Source organism: Camelus ferus, chromosome 1, assembly GCF_009834535.1.
Source record: "Camelus ferus isolate YT-003-E chromosome 1, BCGSAC_Cfer_1.0, whole genome shotgun sequence".
In the NCBI taxonomy this organism is placed as follows: Eukaryota; Metazoa; Chordata; class Mammalia; order Artiodactyla; family Camelidae; genus Camelus; species Camelus ferus.
The window spans coordinates 95,231,114-95,247,715 of record NC_045696.1 but is presented as its reverse complement, the minus strand read 5'-3'; the positions used below and the strand labels follow the sequence as shown (position 1 = coordinate 95,247,715).

Here is a 16,602-nt window from a genome sequence, read left to right as displayed (position 1 = left end):
ATATTACAACAGGAAAAAATTTTTTTTAGTTTCATTTTATTGGTTATCCCTTGAGCAATGCTTTTAAGAATTTTTGCCAAGCTACCTACCATATTGACACTTCTAAGTAACATTTTCTAATCTGAGCAATCCAAATTACAGTAACTGCTCTTTTTTTTTTAATTAAGAAATTCTTTTATTTTTTAATTAATTAATTAATTTAATTTGCTCTTTTCTGATGTGGCTGTAGTGTGGAGCCCAGTTTTTATCTTGGTATGAAGGAAACAATAAAGCATAGAATAATGGACTACTTATTGAAGCAGAAAGTTGCTATTAAGTTGCAAGAAATTGGAAAATAATCAAGCTTAATGTGGCAGTTAGTCAATAAATACAAATCAATAAGTACATTTTCAAAACATTACTAGGTTTTGAGCAAGCACTGCTCTAGGTGTATTTTAGAAGTCAGACATACAGTTAATATATCTGTATGCATATTATATGTCTACTGTACATGTATTATATGTAAATGACTTAATATACATTCTGCTGCATAAGACTCCTTTATCTGTTTGCTCATTCCGTTAGTCAACACCCGTTATGAGCCTGCCACTAGTCTAGCTGTTCTTGTTTTGGGAATACAACTGGGAAATAAACAGTCGTGATCTTTACCGTCATTCCTGGTCTAGTAAAGGAAATAAGCAACTGACAAGCAATTATGATAAAGTGTAATGAATGCTCTGGAACCAGCTAAATGAGCATTAAGCAGACTTGAAGTTTAAAGAAAACTTCTTGGGGGTGGTGACATTTAACTGGGGACTAACTGACTGGAAATTAGCCAGGCCAAACAAGAAGGAGTGGGGACGCAGTATTTTCGAATAGCTGGATCTGCCTGGACAAAGTGATATCTTGTACAAGGGACTGAACGTAGTTTAGTTTAGTATGACTGAGGAGGGGGCCGGGGGCCGGCAGAGAGAGTGCAGGTGAGTGTGCAGTAGAAGAGAAGGGCGGAAGGTTGTGAAAACGCGGGATCAAGGGATCGGGAATGATGAGCTGGAAAAGGATCAGGTCTGTGTTAGCTCTTGCCTGGACCATTAACATCATTGCTTAATTGATGTCCCCTCTGGAGCTCCTGTCTGACCAATTCATGAAACACAGCTTTGCAAATGTCTTCCCGGCCCCCTTCAGTGGCTCTCACTGGCCTGCAGAAGGAAGCAGACAATCTATAACTAGGTTTTTAAACTCCCCAAGCTAGATTCAACCTGCTTTTCAAACTTATTTCCATGGCTCTTATTACATACTTGTTTCTTGTCATTGATGTTTCCAATTATGCTATTTCCTCTACCTGGATATCTTAGAATTCTAACTCATCATGTATAAATTCTACCTCTTCTTCAAAGCTACGGTCTGATTTTTCTAAATGGAAATGTTCTCTTTTTCCTTCAAACTGTAAGAGCTCTGTATCTGCGTGTCCCTTGTGACCCTCTTTGTCTTCTGTCTGTGTATTCCAGCTGTTTGCGTGCGTGCCTGTATTTCCCTTCGAAGAACACGTGTCCGATTCATTTCGGGTGTCCGCTGCCCTACAGCCCTCAGCACGTGCGCGGTCTCACCACATGGTTGGTGAATAAATGTGTAAATGAGTTATTCTGGACGATACTAAGATTTGTTGTAAAGCACATTCAAGGCAGGATCACTTCTTTATTTATTTTCTTTTACTTTTTTTGCCTCCTCCATTCATCCCGTCATCTAGCTTACTTTCTAGGTTAGATTAGGAGACAGTGAATCCCTTGTCCCGTTCTGCTCTCCCTTTCGCCTGTGTCTGTGTGTGTGCCCGAGACCTATGCCCAAGGGAACAAAGGGCAGTAGCTGTTTTCACGCCACTCCCTGCCCCAGCGCCCTTTCTCCCACTGTCTGGGGAAGGAGCTGTGAAGAGACAGACAGTTTAGAAGCAAGAAGGATCAGTTAGCTGACAGGTAACATTAGCGGTTATCTTGAAGTCACTGGCAAACAAGGGGTTTAAAAGAACCACGGAATGGGTTGTGATTGATGTGTAAATGAGAATGTGTGTTAGTATATAGAGACTAATCAGTGGTCCTCAGAGTAGCAGTCATTCACATTGTCTGAGAGCTTTCCTGGGACGCAGCCAAGGTCAATTAAATCAGAATTTCTGGGGGTGGAGGCTAGGTATAAGAATTTTTAATTTATAATGTACAGCCATGATTAAGGACCACTGGCTTCAGCCTTACAGTGTTCTCTCAGTGGTGTGATAGGGGTACTGGAAATGCCCTCCTGTCTCCGAAATTGCTTATTCATTCTGCAAATATTTACTAAAAATGCTGAGGTTGCTAAGTTAGATTTCATCCTGTCTTTAGCAAGTTCTTAATCTCGAAGGACAGACAGACTTGTAGAAATTATCTGTAATACAATCTGACAGGTGCTGAATTCACCAGCATGAGTTTCTCCTACCTGGCAAGAAAGTTAAAGAGGGGGAAGGAAGAGAAAGGGAAAGAGAAAATGTCCACAGAAAGTGACATGTGAAGGGGGCCCCTCTCATCATCCAGTTTAACCCAGGAAAATGATTCCCATTTAGTAGCCGCCACTTTTAAAATACAGATGCCCAGTCTCCTAATGAAAAGAGAAATGAGCATTGGTTGATCCTGCCTTTGGGCACCGGGAAAGCTTTCTCATAGCCCCTCAGGAGTCCCGTTACTTGGGTATGGTGTCACAAAGGAAGGCGCTGTCTGGGCTGGGAGGTTGAGCACCTGCGTCAGGCTGCAGAGCTGGTGGGTGAGAGAGCCTCCGTGAGCCCAGGGCTCCCTGGCTCCTGGATAAGTGTTTTTTTCCCTCTGGACTGTAAATTTGCCATCCTCGGCCCCTAGAGGCTTTGTGTGAATTAGTTCATTAAAAGAGATTCTAACTTGACTGTGAGCTGATGGAGTCTCACTGCTGGGGTTGAAGGCAAAGGAGAAAGATGCCTTCAAGGATAACCAGAAATGGAAGTGGGGCTGCACTGGTGGCAGGGAGGTGAAGGCTGTGCTAGGGGAGGGAGCAGACCCGGTGCTGCCCGCCCACTACGTGCCTCAGCGTGGCTGAGGGCCGTCATGCTCTCACCTCAGCGTCACACCATCCCTGGGATGGTATTCTCATCTCCGTTTGTGTAGAAGAGGACGTTGAAGTTGCTTGAGGCTGAGTAATTAACCCAAAGCCTCACTGCTAATCAGTATCAGAGTTGGCATTGGAACAGACAACTTTGATGACTCGAGGTGATGTGATCTGAACAGTGAGCTGGGGCTCTGCGGCTTTTTTACGTCAAGTCCTGGCACAGTTCCTGTGTGCAGATCACCCAGGCCTGAGGAGGAGGAGCTCACACGCTCAGGGCACAGGTGAAGCCAGCAAGTGGCCATTTTCTTACTTGTGTTGGAGCAGAGTACCAAGTCGTGGTTGGATGATGGTCGTTAGAAGTTACCAGAAAAAGGAGCAAATGGCAGGAGACTAGGGGAGAAGGGAAATACAATGAATTGAGAGAAAATGGGCCCGCAGTGTGTGAGTTGACAGAGGTCCAGGCGAGAATGCAGGAGGGAAGTTTGAGAACTACTGAACTGAACAGAATATCCGACATTCTGAAATACGATTGGGACTCATTCATTTCGCAAACGTTTATTGGGCTTGTGGAGCTGGGTGGGGCTGTGGGCATAAGGTTGAGGCAGCCACCCCCTTCAGGAGGTGGTCGGCATGGGAGGAAGACCTGTAGTGAGCAGGCAGTGAAGCCCTGGGACCCTGTGGGGAGGGAGCCATGTACAGAATGCCAAGGAAGGTACAACAATTGTGTCTACTAGCAGACACCTGCTTTAGCCAGAGGTAAAGGGTGTAAAATTCACAGGTACGTTGCTTTACTCACTTAATGCACCCAAGCCTGGTGTTTAGCAGATCCAGGCTTTCAGCCTAAATGTATCTGATACGATCGCAAGAGAAAAACATCATGTGACAGCCTGCCTGTGCCTTTCCCTCTTACGTTCACATTCTGGCTTATTATAAAACAGTGTTGCCATGGCTGACGCTCCTGTGCGGCCCAACATCTCCATACTTTTCATCTTCAGCAAGCACGTAAGACATGCTCCGCGGTCTCTGATTGCCGTTTAGTACAGAGCACCTTGTAATGATGAAGCTTGTCCAGTGCCTGTGTTTGAGTCATGACTTCACTAACCTTCTGCCTCAGAGGCACATCTTAGAGATGTTTTTATAAGAGTTCCACAGTTCGTAGTCATCTCCTTTTCTTTATTATTAAAATGGAATATTTTTCAAAAAGTTATTCAGAGATACTAGAAATAGAGGGAATTCCTTCTGAAAACTCTGAGACTTTTCCAGTTGTAGTCCCAGCGATAATTTTTAAGTAACTGCTGCTGGCTGTTATTCTTTTAGACGTTTGGGGACCTGCCTTGAAAAAGCTAGCTGGTGGAAGTCTCTGAGGATGGGGGAAGGGGCCGAGGAGGAGACAGTCTCAGATAACCTGGGTTGTGATGCTGCTTTTTCACTTTAAGAGATTTTTTTTCACCCTTACCACCTATGCTGCTGCAGTCAGCATCCAATAGAGACGTGTTCTGGGTCCGGGAGCCAATTGTCTTTCTCCTCGCGGCAACCTGAAGTCTGAGAGAGAGCTGATGGCTCTGCACAATTTTAGCAAATTGTCATGGGGGTGTGGGGGAGGGGAGCACTTTCCCTACAGGGACAGAGCCAGAGGCATTGAGCACATTTTGTTCAAGTACAAAGTGGATCTGTCTGAAGGAGACAGTGGTCAGCAGTGGTGAGGACCTTTGTCACCTCACCTTTTCTTCGTGCTCTGTCATTGTTGTTTACATGAGGCAGTAGCATTTAATGGCTGGACTTGAGGCAGAATCTGTGAGATCAGAAAGTAACCACATTTGTTTTAAGTTAGGGAATCCCAGAGGCTTATGGAGGAGTCTGAGTGAAAAATTGGGGGAAAGGAAGGGTCTCTGTTATTTGGCAAAGTGAGTGATGTCTCTAAGAGACTGGAGAGCAGTGTGATGTAGTAATTTCTACATAAAACTGACAAAGTTTCGGACATCTGTTACAGTTTAGAAAATTATTTAAGCACTAGTCACATGCATAATATGCACTCTCCCATCTAGTGGGCTTTGATGGAAGATTTACAATGGAAATATTGAAACGAGACTGAAAACATTGCATAACATTAGACTTTAAAGTTTATCATAACTAACAATAAATGTTATCATCTTAGATATGTAAAAACAGTTTACTTTCCTATATTTGTAGGCATATGTAGGATCTAGAAGGTACAAATATAACAAATGCTTCATGTAAATACAAAGTAATGGTGTCTGTTATCATTCTTGAACTGACTTCACCAAAGTGTTTTACCTCTTTGATTTCCTTTAGTTTCCTTTATATTACTAATTAAAAGACTTAAAGCCTACCATCCTCTCTATATTATTGTCTAACTTTATATTTTTCATGTTAATATATACAATATATTCTCTTTTCTATGTACAACCACCTTTTCTTTACTTGTGGTATATCCAAATCACAGAGGCCAGGTCCGTGGAATCCATAGATATATTAAGACCCTCGTGCCTCACTAGGACTCTTGTTGGCATGGCTGATGTGAAGCAAAATTTAATTTGGTGCTCAATTATTTTATTTTCTGCCATTGATCCTATAGTGCAGGTCCTGCTGAGGGAGAAAAAAAAAAAAGAATGACAGAGAAACTGAAAATTTAAAAGAGAATCTAAATGTTTTTCCATTACACTTTGGAAATACTATGTGGATTAGTCTTCTCCAAAATTAGTTGCTTGTATTGTGAAATATCTCTTCCTTTGTAGAACTCAAGGGGGTTGAAGTATCCGTTTGGTTCTGACCTATTTTGGTTGAAGTCATCTATGTTTAGTATGAGCAATGATTAGAAAAACATAGGGGGGGTGGGTATAGCTCAAGCAATAGAGCTGCATGCTTAGCATGCAAGAGGTCCTAAGTTCAATCCCCAGTACCTCCTCCAAAAATAAAATAAATAAACCTAATTACCCCCCCCAAAAAATGTTAAAAAAAATAACATACACCCATAAAGATGACCAAGTGGTTCTAAGTATGAATGCCTACCTCCTGCAGAATGAGGAGGAGAACCAACTCTGCAGGTAGACTGTCTGGGTTCAGTTACGTGTCCTTGGGCAAAGACCCTTCTCTCTCCCCTTCGGAGGGGTATTTGTGGATGGAGAGCTTTTGCTTAATCAGTGCACCAAGAGCTGGAATAGGTCTATAAAGAACTGCTTAAACAAGTCTTCCAACAGATTGTTAAGGAAAAAATTATGTACATTTGACTTAAGAAGTTTACCTCCTTCTTACCTTCTGGAAAGCTCTATGAAGTATAATAGAGACGCTCATGCTGTAATGCACCTAATAATGGAACGATGATGAATTGGGTACTATTTGTAAAACATTTTGTATTTCTCAATTGAAAGGCATGCGCTACAAATAGCTCTAAATTTTATTATGTAAATGTTGGGGGCTTTTAATTATTAGCCAGAATTGAAGAGTGTCTGATTTGGATGCCATAAAACTTCGGAAGTGTTTCTGCTACAGACAGTTTAGAAGTCTGACAGTTGCTGTACCGAAAAAATAATGAAGCAATTGAAAAAAAGAATAGAAACATAGTGATCTGGCATTTCCAATTTTATGATCCTATAAAAAAGCAGCCAACGAATGTTGGACTGTTTAATGATGCTGGCACCCACCAAATGTCACTGGGCTTTCACAAGGTCATGGAGACTCTGGTTTGGCTCAGGGATGCTGGCCAGACCCGTCTTTGGAGCCCAGGAAGACTGTGGAATAGTGGCCGACAGTAGGTGCCAGCTACACCCTTTACAGCGCTTTGTCGATGGCTACCCACTTTTGTGGGATTCTGTGGGGTAGGGAAGTGAAGACTGTCTCTGCTTACAGCATCCCATCAAAAGCAACTCTAAATATAAGATCCTTGTAGGCCCCCTCTGAGGAGGCTAAGATTTCTTCAGATGACTCGCAGCTAAAATTGTGTGCTGATATAACTGTTGCTGTCACAGTTGTATGTATATCTGATCTCTCTCAGACAAAAGCTGCTGGAGAAAGGAGGGTATTTTTGTAACAAGAACGTGTGTGTGATTTGTTGCCGTTTCCCCCTCTCTCCACCTCCTCCTCAAGCAGTGGCTAACCAGACTTCCATGCATTACATAACACTTACCTAGATGTGTAGAGTTTCAGGGATGCCATTTCCAAGATGATTAATGGGAGTTGTGCAATTAAAACGCCTTAGTTCTCTGGGAAAAAAGTCATAGTATCCCGATGTTTGAGTTAGAGTGCGCTGCTGTTGCGTCAGCATTGAGGGTATTTTGGGATGTTGTAAATGTCACTATTGGTTTTCATGTCCAAGAATCTTCATCGTCAAACTTAGGAATGCTCTTTAAAATAGTGCCTAGAACATCTGAATACTGGAGAGGCCTCTTTAAATAGCTAGAAAAGTCTAACCTAAAATCGCTACCCTAAGATCAGATTAGGCTTGGATGAGAGAAAGTTTAATGCCCCTGAAACAGAGTCTGCCACATTCTTTTACAAACCTTCAGACCATGGCATAATTACAGATTTAGGCTGAATAGATTGTGTGTAGGATTGTGCATGTGTGTGTCTGTACTTTCCTTTCCTTTCCTTTCTTTTACTGACAGTCTCAGTAATCGTTAAGCCACAGTTCTGAATATGAACTTTTTATGGGATCAGGAAAAGGGGGAAAAAAATCCAAATTTGTGTTACATTGTATTTCACTTGAAAACACTTTAGATCTGTAGTAAAGTAATATAAGGAAATTGGGACTATTTCAGTGAAAAGACATTTATAAATGTCTGCTTCTATTTTCTCGTACTGCTAGGGGAAAATTCTCCCAGCTCTTGTTGTCTTGTTGAATCTGCAGATTCAACTGCCCCAAAGAAGGGCCTGCTATAATGTTCTGTGCCAATTTTGAGCTGTGCAGAGTCGGTGTCCCTAACACCCTTCACCCACCCCCTCTCCCCTTGCCACCCCCTGTGTTGTTCAAGGGTCAGCTGGCTTACCGTATAGTATAGAATACTATTTGTAAAACAAAACAAAACAAACAAACAATAACATCAAATCTGTGAAGTCTCCATGGAGACTGTCAAAGGGGAAAAATGAAGGTGTCTGTTTTGACTACTTTAGCAATTTCTGCCAAACGAGTCCAGTGTCCCTTTGGGTTTTATTCCATAGCTTTCTACAAATCCTTATGTGTTTTTTCAAATAAAACATGAAATAAACATTTTAGTCCTGTATCGTAGGTTTCTTAAATTTGCAACAAAAGCAGAGTCTAAGTTTGCAATACATATGCTGCTGTTGAGATACAGGTATACATTTGGGGTGAACATGTGTGTGTGTTTATATGCATCATTACATACAGGCACGTGTACACATCTACACGTGACTGAAAACAGTGCTATGCAATGGGTCCAGCAGAATTGCAGTTGGCATTCAGAGAACTTTATTCTTCTGGGTTCTCTGACTCCTTAATTTATCTTTCTCAGTATACATGTCTAACTTTTAGTTATCCTGAAACAACTTTCTGTAGGGAAGTAAAATCAAGAAAGTGTTGCTTGCCTTTTGGGAAGAAAAGTCAGCATCTTCAGTATTCTCGTTAACAAGTGAATAGAGCTATCGATAGGATTTTGGAATTTAATTGTTTAGTCTTTGATACGACACAGTCTTTATTTGCTTTTCAGCAAACAAATATTGAAACTAACATATTCATACCTTGAAACTTTTCAGAAGCAGCAGCTGTTAGAATTTGGCAAAATTAAAAGGAATAACTGGTCAACCTCCCACTTCAGAGTTTAGGTTTTATAGTACAAATCCGTTATCTTATGCTTGAGGAAATTCCCAGAACTTAAATGTGTTTACATTTAAATGGTACATGAAAATATTTAAAGCTATTTACAAATAACTTTAGGTTGGCAGTTGTTAAATTATGTGTGCCCCTTTTACTGACTGAATGTTTGTGTCCCCCTGAAATTCATATGTTGAAGCCCTGTCTCTGATGTGGCTATATGGGGAGATGGGGCCTCTAAGGAGATAATTAAGGTTAAAGTAGTTAAGGTTAACATTCTGAGTGTGAGGCCCTGATCTGATGGGATTGGAGTCTTTGTAAGAGACATCAGTGAGCTTTCTCTCTCTCTCTGTGCACGCACCAAGGAAAGGCCATGTAAGGAAACAATAAGGTGACTGTCTGCAAACCAAAGAGAGAGCTCTTACTGGAAACCAAATTGGCCAGAACCATCATCTTGGGCTTATAACTTCCAGAACTGTGAGAAAATGCATTTGTGTTTCTTAAACCACCCGTCTATGGTATTTTGTTATGGCGGCCTCAGCAGACTAATATTGCCCCCATTAAACTGCGTTAGCTTTAAGCAGTGGTTAGCTTGCAGCTGGAGATGACTTTGTTGCCCCTGACTCCCAGGGACATTTGGCAGTATCTAGAGACAGTTCTGATGATTGTAACCGAGGACAGGAGTGTTGTAGGCATCTAGTAGTCCAGGTGTGGTGCTAAGCATCCTGCAACGAACGGCAAGAACAGCCCCCACAACAAAGTCTTATCCGGCCCCACATGTCAGTAGAGCTGAGGCTGAGAAACCTTGAATTTCTTTTTAGGATGTGTATATTCTTGTAAACAGACACAAGCCCTTTATGGAAACAAGTGAATCATAAGGAGATACACATTTAAGAGCTACAATATCCTATGTGTTAGATGCAATTAACTTATTTTTGATATTTGTAAAAGCCAATAAACTGTAATTCCTAGAGCTAATTAAACTTATATTCATTCACCTAAAGGAAAACAAAATGCTTGAGCATATATGCATGTGTATGCATATTTGTGTGTGTGTGAAGTATAATTTTTCTTAAAGTTAATCACCTTTTAAACTGCCATACATTTCTCACCACTAGGTACTTATAATTTTAAAATTAATATTATATATGTAAATGTATTCACCCTTGCATTAGAATAGATAATTAAACAGCATGACAGAACCACAAAAACATTTTTGGAAAAGTGTGCTGCAGTGATATTTCTTGATTGCCAATTTTTTTCCCTTTTGCAAAATTTTTCTGAGATATTTGTACCATCTTAGCTGGAAAAAAAAAAAAAAAGCCAACCAAAAGCCAGTTATTTTCAATAGGAAGCTACCAGTTTCCTTTGCCAGAGTTTCTGGCCAATATCTGAGCGATGGATATCTCCAGAAAGTGCTTCAAAAACATTTGCCTATCTCAGCTGTTCCAAAGGAAATATTAGTTTTGTTTTAAGAATTGAACTAAATGGTTGCAGGTTGAATAGTCTACCAGTGAAAGTTGGAAAAGACTTCTGAGTATTAGCTGGTACCCTTATAATTTTTTCATTGCCCTTTTATTTCCAGAATCTACCCAAATATGACTCAGTAATTTTAATCCTACCACACAGTTACCATTTGGCAGCTTAATAAAGTGTCTTTTTACATTCTGACCTCATAAGTCACAATATTCCTTTTATTTTAGGTAGAAGAAGTATAATTAAAAATGGGAAATTAGTTTTTTCCAGTTTTCAAATAGAATTTTGGGGTTTTTTTGTTTTACTAAGTTTAGCCAGCTTAGTCTAAGTACAATGTTTTATTTTTGATTGTTAGCTAATTCTTAAATAAATATTGAAAAAAGCTGAGAAATAGTTTTCTTATATCTCTAAATTGCCATCTCTAGCTCCATTCAGTTTTATCTTTATTCTGCAATTTATACCTCACCACATACATCACATAGGTATCATTTTAGATATGTAGTATATGTAATAATACATGGTAATCCATACTATGTAATAATTTTAAAGTACAGTGTATTAGACTCTGATGTTTAAAAATTAACCAGGCATTTATTTTGAGGCTCAAACAATCAATCTAAATGTACGTCTTCCCTTGTTAGAATCACACACTTTGTGCCAGTTTCAAAGGCTAATGAGAAAGTCCTTCAATTCACAATTCAACAGTTTGAACCTCAGAAACTGAGGACGTGGTGTCTTGAGCTCTCCATTGGCCTCAGGTGATCTCTGATCAAAATTGTTGATCTCATAGAGGCTTTTGGAATTTGTTCTTACTTTTTTTGGACAGATTACTTTTAATTTAAAGATGTAGAGAAATTATTAGAGCAAAGTGAACTCATTCTGTGTCAATATTTTATTGAACTTTCTCCATTTCCTTAAAGTATACAATATATGCATTACAGTGATGTTTTTGGAATCTGTGTTGTGGCAACTTATAAAAAGCCTCCTTGAATGGAGCCTAAGGTATTTATGGTACAGGCTCTCTAGAGTGGCCTGCTAGTCAGCTGGCCAGCTTATTGAAAGTAAGATTTTAGTGCAGTCAACAAAAGTAAACCTCAGAAACATAACACTGTGAGAAGCATATTAGAATGGCATTTTTCCTTAGCGGATGTGACAAATACAGAATGATGATTAAGGGGCAAGCTTATGTTACATTATTGATGATTGACATGCACTGACACTGAGTTTTGCCACGTGTATTATTTTTAGTACTTTTAACAGATAACGGTGCAGGGTGAAACAGCTGCTACTTGTCATTAGCTTGAGAGCTTAAGCAAAGAGAGAAAAATAATTAATATTTATTGACAGCAAGTTATGTATACCAGGAGCCATGTATGAGGTTGGCCTCACTATCTTGCTCAATCCTCATACATCGCCAGTGAGATCAATCGTATTGTTACTGTTCTACAGAAAAGGTATGACCACTCAGAGAATGTAACCAACTTCTGCAGGGACACACAGCAAGTAAGTAACAACGCTGCTGTTCGAACCAAGCTATGGTTGATAAAAATCTGCAATTACATGGCAGTAAGTGGAGCTACGTGTAGCAATCAGTACTGAACAAAAGCTGCTTTATATTTTTGTATTAACCCTAGCAGCCCAATTTATTGTATCTTGAGGTGAAATCTCTGGATGGTTCAGAGTCGTAGTTCCCATACAAGAATCTGCGTATGTGAGCACTAGGTACTGACGGAATTTTTGTTCTTAGATTTTTAGAATGTATTGTCACTGTATAAGTTTTCGAATGCCAAATATATTGGACTCCTGCACAAATCTTCTTTCTCTCTAGTGAAATCTGCAGGCCTTTCCTTGTTTTCTCCCTTTTTCATGGCAAGCTTTGTTGTCTGTTCAAATTACTGGCCTCTGAATAAAAGCATCATTAGGTTAGTACAACTCAGAGTCAAAATTTGGTATTAGATCTAGTTTTTATTCTATTATCTTCATGGTCTCCAGCACAGAATTAGAGTAGAATTCACCTTTAAGCATTGTGTAAGAAATGTTCCTTTATTCATCCTGCAAATACTTGTTGAGGTACGGTGCTGGGAACTCAAGAGATGGATGAAGCTGGAAAGGTACCAGTGTCATATTTACCTTAACTCTCAACAGAAAGGATGCCTCTGCTGGTTTTCTCCAGGGTTTTAGGCAGTTTTCTAGAAAAGGATGTTTATTCTAACTTATTTTTGACCTTTTTATTTGTCAAACCACAATTATTCAGCGGCACAGTCAGCATTAAGCAAGTTTTGACCTTCCTGAGAAGCTAAGTTTATCTAATATCAATTGCAGAGGCTACGTCTGTTATTTTTTCCACACATGTCAATGAAAAATTCGTGTGGCTTTGCAGACTTGCATTTTGTAGTGTTTTCTGTCAAATCAGAGTGACCTGGAATACTGTTAAAATGCGGATCCCTGGGCTGCCAGCCCTACTGCCACGGACACTCTGTGGGAGAGGCTTGGTAGTCTGCATACTTTTCCACACAATATCCTCAATTGATTCTTAGGAACATAGCTTTTTTGAAAGCAAGGTTCCAGTTGCAATCAAATCAAGCTGAGCATGGAAAGGTAGCCTATGTAAGAAATGCAACTATATTTGATACCTAGTAATAGTCTATAGTGAAGAAGAACATGAAAAGGAATATATAGAAATGTGTAACTGTAAAACCCCAAACCCTTCTTCTGCTTGTAAAAAAAAAAAAAAAGAAATGTATAACTGAATTGCTATGCTGTACACCATAAATTAACACGTTGTATACCGACTATACTTCAGTTGAAAAAAAAATGGAAAAAAAGGTTTAAAAAAAGAAATGTGGTAAAATGGCATCTTTCCTGAGTAGATGTAGTAAAGACAAAATGAAAACCAAAGGTCTGAGTTTCTATTAAAAGTTTGGAGATGCACTGTTACAGAACAGGGTGGTTTGCATGTGGTTTCTCTTCCTCATTATCTCCACCCAGGCTGTGTTCACAGGTAGGAGGGCCTTGGTGGTTTTGTCCAAGGGAGGCGTTGGAATGAAGTGCTGAGGGAGACCAGCGCTAGTGTGGCCGAGGCCAGGTTCAGGGCCTAGGGATGCCTCTGTGCTATTTATGGAACCATAGAAACTGATCTCAGTGAATTGACAGTAACTGAATCCTCAAAGTGGATATAACCCTGCTTATCTGCACTTCAGTAAATCCAATTTCAGTGAGAAATGTGATGTGGAGATATTGAGAACCAGAATTTCTCTTAGAGCCAAGATGTTCTTTGTACTGAAGAAAAAAAAAAAAAAAGCAAGTTTCCCCTATAAGACCTCAACTGGACAGCCCTGGAGTCAGACCACGTGTCATCCATGAGTTTATTTATGTTGGCCAGTCATTCTCTGTGGTTTATCTTGTGACTCGAAGCGCTGTTTTTGTACAAGTTGTTTTGCATCCAGATGATTTTAGACTAATACTTTGCTCGTGATCTCAACAGATACCAAGCGTGGTGATTTCATACAGAATGTCATAGATATGTAACTGTTACTTTACTTGTGAAGTTATCAATAGCCATCACTAATAGATACTATGGAAATTACCTTCCTGCTGATATTTTGTTTTTCTGTTACTGGATATAGAATTTAAAATGTGCTGGAGGTGGTGGTAATTGCTGCTTCTAATCTTCCCTCTGCCTCTCAGTGCTCACAGTGCCTAGGGTGTGACGGTACATTATCTTCTTTAATCTTCATAATGAACCCATGGTGTAGGTTATACAGCAATTTTGAAATGAATGAAAAGCCCAAAGCTTAAAGAAGTTAGTTTTTTATGCAATCCGTGCAGCTGATAAGTGAGAGAGCTAAGTCTCTCTACCCCAGATCTTGAGACCTGTGCGGCCCTTGCTGTGAACTACTGTCCCCTGTGCCTCCTGATTTAAAATATTATTAGTAATTCTTTATGGCATAAAGCTTGTTAACAGACAGTATTCTATATTAGCCTGTGTGTAAACTTATTCCTAAAAACCTTAATCAAAACAAGCCAGAAGTAGAGTGTTCAAATTAGAATTGTGACAGATTTTATCACAAACATAAACATCAGTTTCCTGAGTCGATTTAACAGTACAAGGTCAAATTATGGTAAATAGATTTTTCTTAGAAAAACCAAAGAAGGCTCGAGAAGGTGGGTGGTTGATGGCTTCAATTAAATCTTTCTTTTACCCTCACAAACAGTTCTAATTAGATTTATTGGTGAAAGAAAGTGTCAAGGTAGTAATTGAGATAGGTTACTATCAATATGACTTGACAAGATTATATTGAAATAATATGGGTCAGTCCCTCACAGTGTTACATAATACAGACCTTAGTGGGTATTTTAACGAGAAGGATCATTCCGAAAGAAAGGTATATTCACATTTCTTATTTTATAGTCACTTACTTTGTTTCTCCATTTTATACTATACATTTTTGGAGGGTAAATATGCCTAGTTCTGTTGTTTTACAGTTCTTGGGCGAAGGAGACTAGGTTTATCGCTGAAAGGTTAAAGGCTCTATTTTTCACCAATATTTCATTATACTTACTAATCTCTATTTCAGTGGAAGTGTCTGGGAATTTTCTTCTTTTCATCTGTAGCTTTTTTAATATGTGGTCTTATAAAGCTTAGAAGGAATTTTCAGTTTACTTTTTATGAGATATGTGTAAAGGCGTTTTACTGAAGATACAGTGAGCCTTGAGTCCTCTAAGTTCATTTCCTTACAGCCCAATACGTAAAAATAGATGGTAAAACTTTATGACTCTTTTGGGTTTATTAAAATCAACCAGAAAATATCATGGAAGGAGCCTAATATTTTTATTTGATATTCTATGTTTTAGTGTTACCTTGGCAGTTTGTAGATTTTTAAACTTGGATCTAGAAATATTAGGGCTAATATTAAAGTACAGGAACTTCTTTAGAAGAAGCTTTAAACTTTTTCCATATGTCTTTAATACCTCATTTTGATAATGTATTTGAGTGAATTTATTATTTATTTGAAATATAAAGTGATTTGGACAATACTTTGTGTGAAACACCCATAGATTCAAGTGGTAGGCTTGCATTATTATGATTTTTTTTAAGATTTGTGGATTTTAATTTTTTTAAGATGGCATTTTCTGCTTTTGTTTTTTAGGGTCGTTGCTCCAGGGAGAACTGCAAATATCTTCATCCACCCCCACACTTAAAAACGCAGTTGGAGATAAATGGGCGCAATAACTTGATTCAGCAGAAGAACATGGCCATGTTGGCCCAGCAAATGCAACTAGCCAATGCCATGATGCCCGGTGCCCCATTGCAACCCGTGGTGAGCCTGGCCTCAGTTCTCATTCCTTACGTTTGTCACTCTGAGTGCTCAGTTTCAGTGTTAAAGTGATGAATGCACTAGATCAAGTGAACACAGGTAACAGGATCAGTTGCCTAGCATTTTCTAGCAAAATTATCAGTCAAACCCTGGAAATAGTTTTGACACTGTCAAGTTACTCATCTTCTGGCTAAATCATGTGGAAATGTATGTTATAGCATGTTTTCCCGCCAAATTCTTTTCAGATTAAATCCTGTGACTTGCAGGTGTTAAAATGGTCTTTTGTAAAATGGTCATTAAATGTCAGGATAGTCAAGGTGCATCTTCAGGCTACCTCCAGCGATAATCGTCATTTTTTTAAAAAATGGTGTATATCATCATTAATTTTGAGAACATGTTTCCCTTTCCCCCTCCTTGAAGAGAATCCATATAGTTCTCTTTATGGAAAGGAGTCTTTGTTATTCTTTTCAACTTAAGTTGAAATTATTCCATAGTTACAAGGTCTGGGAGAGTTCTGACGGTGGCGAGTCCATATCACAGACCTGGAAGTCCCATCAGAGGAGGACCAGTCAGGAGAGGCAGAAACCCCAAGGGCTTTTTTTTTTTTTTTTTTTTTTTTTAAGAAAAAGAGCTGCATTTTATAAACTGTAGGTGGTCATAGGGATTTGTTGTTTACTGAGCAGTACGTGTGGATAACTTTTGATTCTGAGCACATTTATTTATTTATTTATTCATTTGGATTTCGGGGGGAGGTTGTATGTGACAGATGACTTTAATAACCTTTACTCACAGTTATCCACAAAAATGTAAGAGATTTATATCATAATTAATTTTAGGTTGCAAAAAATGTTCTGATGTTAATTGTGATACAGTAATGCTGTATTTAAATGCATGTTCAAATTTGCAATGATCAGAATATTTCTGTCATTGACTTCTATGCGATAT

General features: G+C 39.2%; 1 protein-coding gene across 21 annotated transcripts in view; it reads left to right on the top strand.

Annotated features, from left to right (window-relative positions):
- Positions 1-16,602, top strand: part of MBNL1 (muscleblind like splicing regulator 1) — a 190,429-nt gene that overhangs the window by 135,147 nt on the left and 38,680 nt on the right. For all 21 annotated transcript variants that reach the window (XR_004322349.1, XR_004322348.1, XM_032486057.1 and 18 more), the window contains one exon: positions 15,490-15,660. Coding sequence is in view for 19 of the 21 variants with exons in the window: in XM_032486057.1 (XP_032341948.1) it covers positions 15,490-15,660 (171 nt within the window). In the remaining 2 variants the exon portion in view is untranslated. The remainder of the gene's footprint in view (positions 1-15,489; positions 15,661-16,602) is intronic.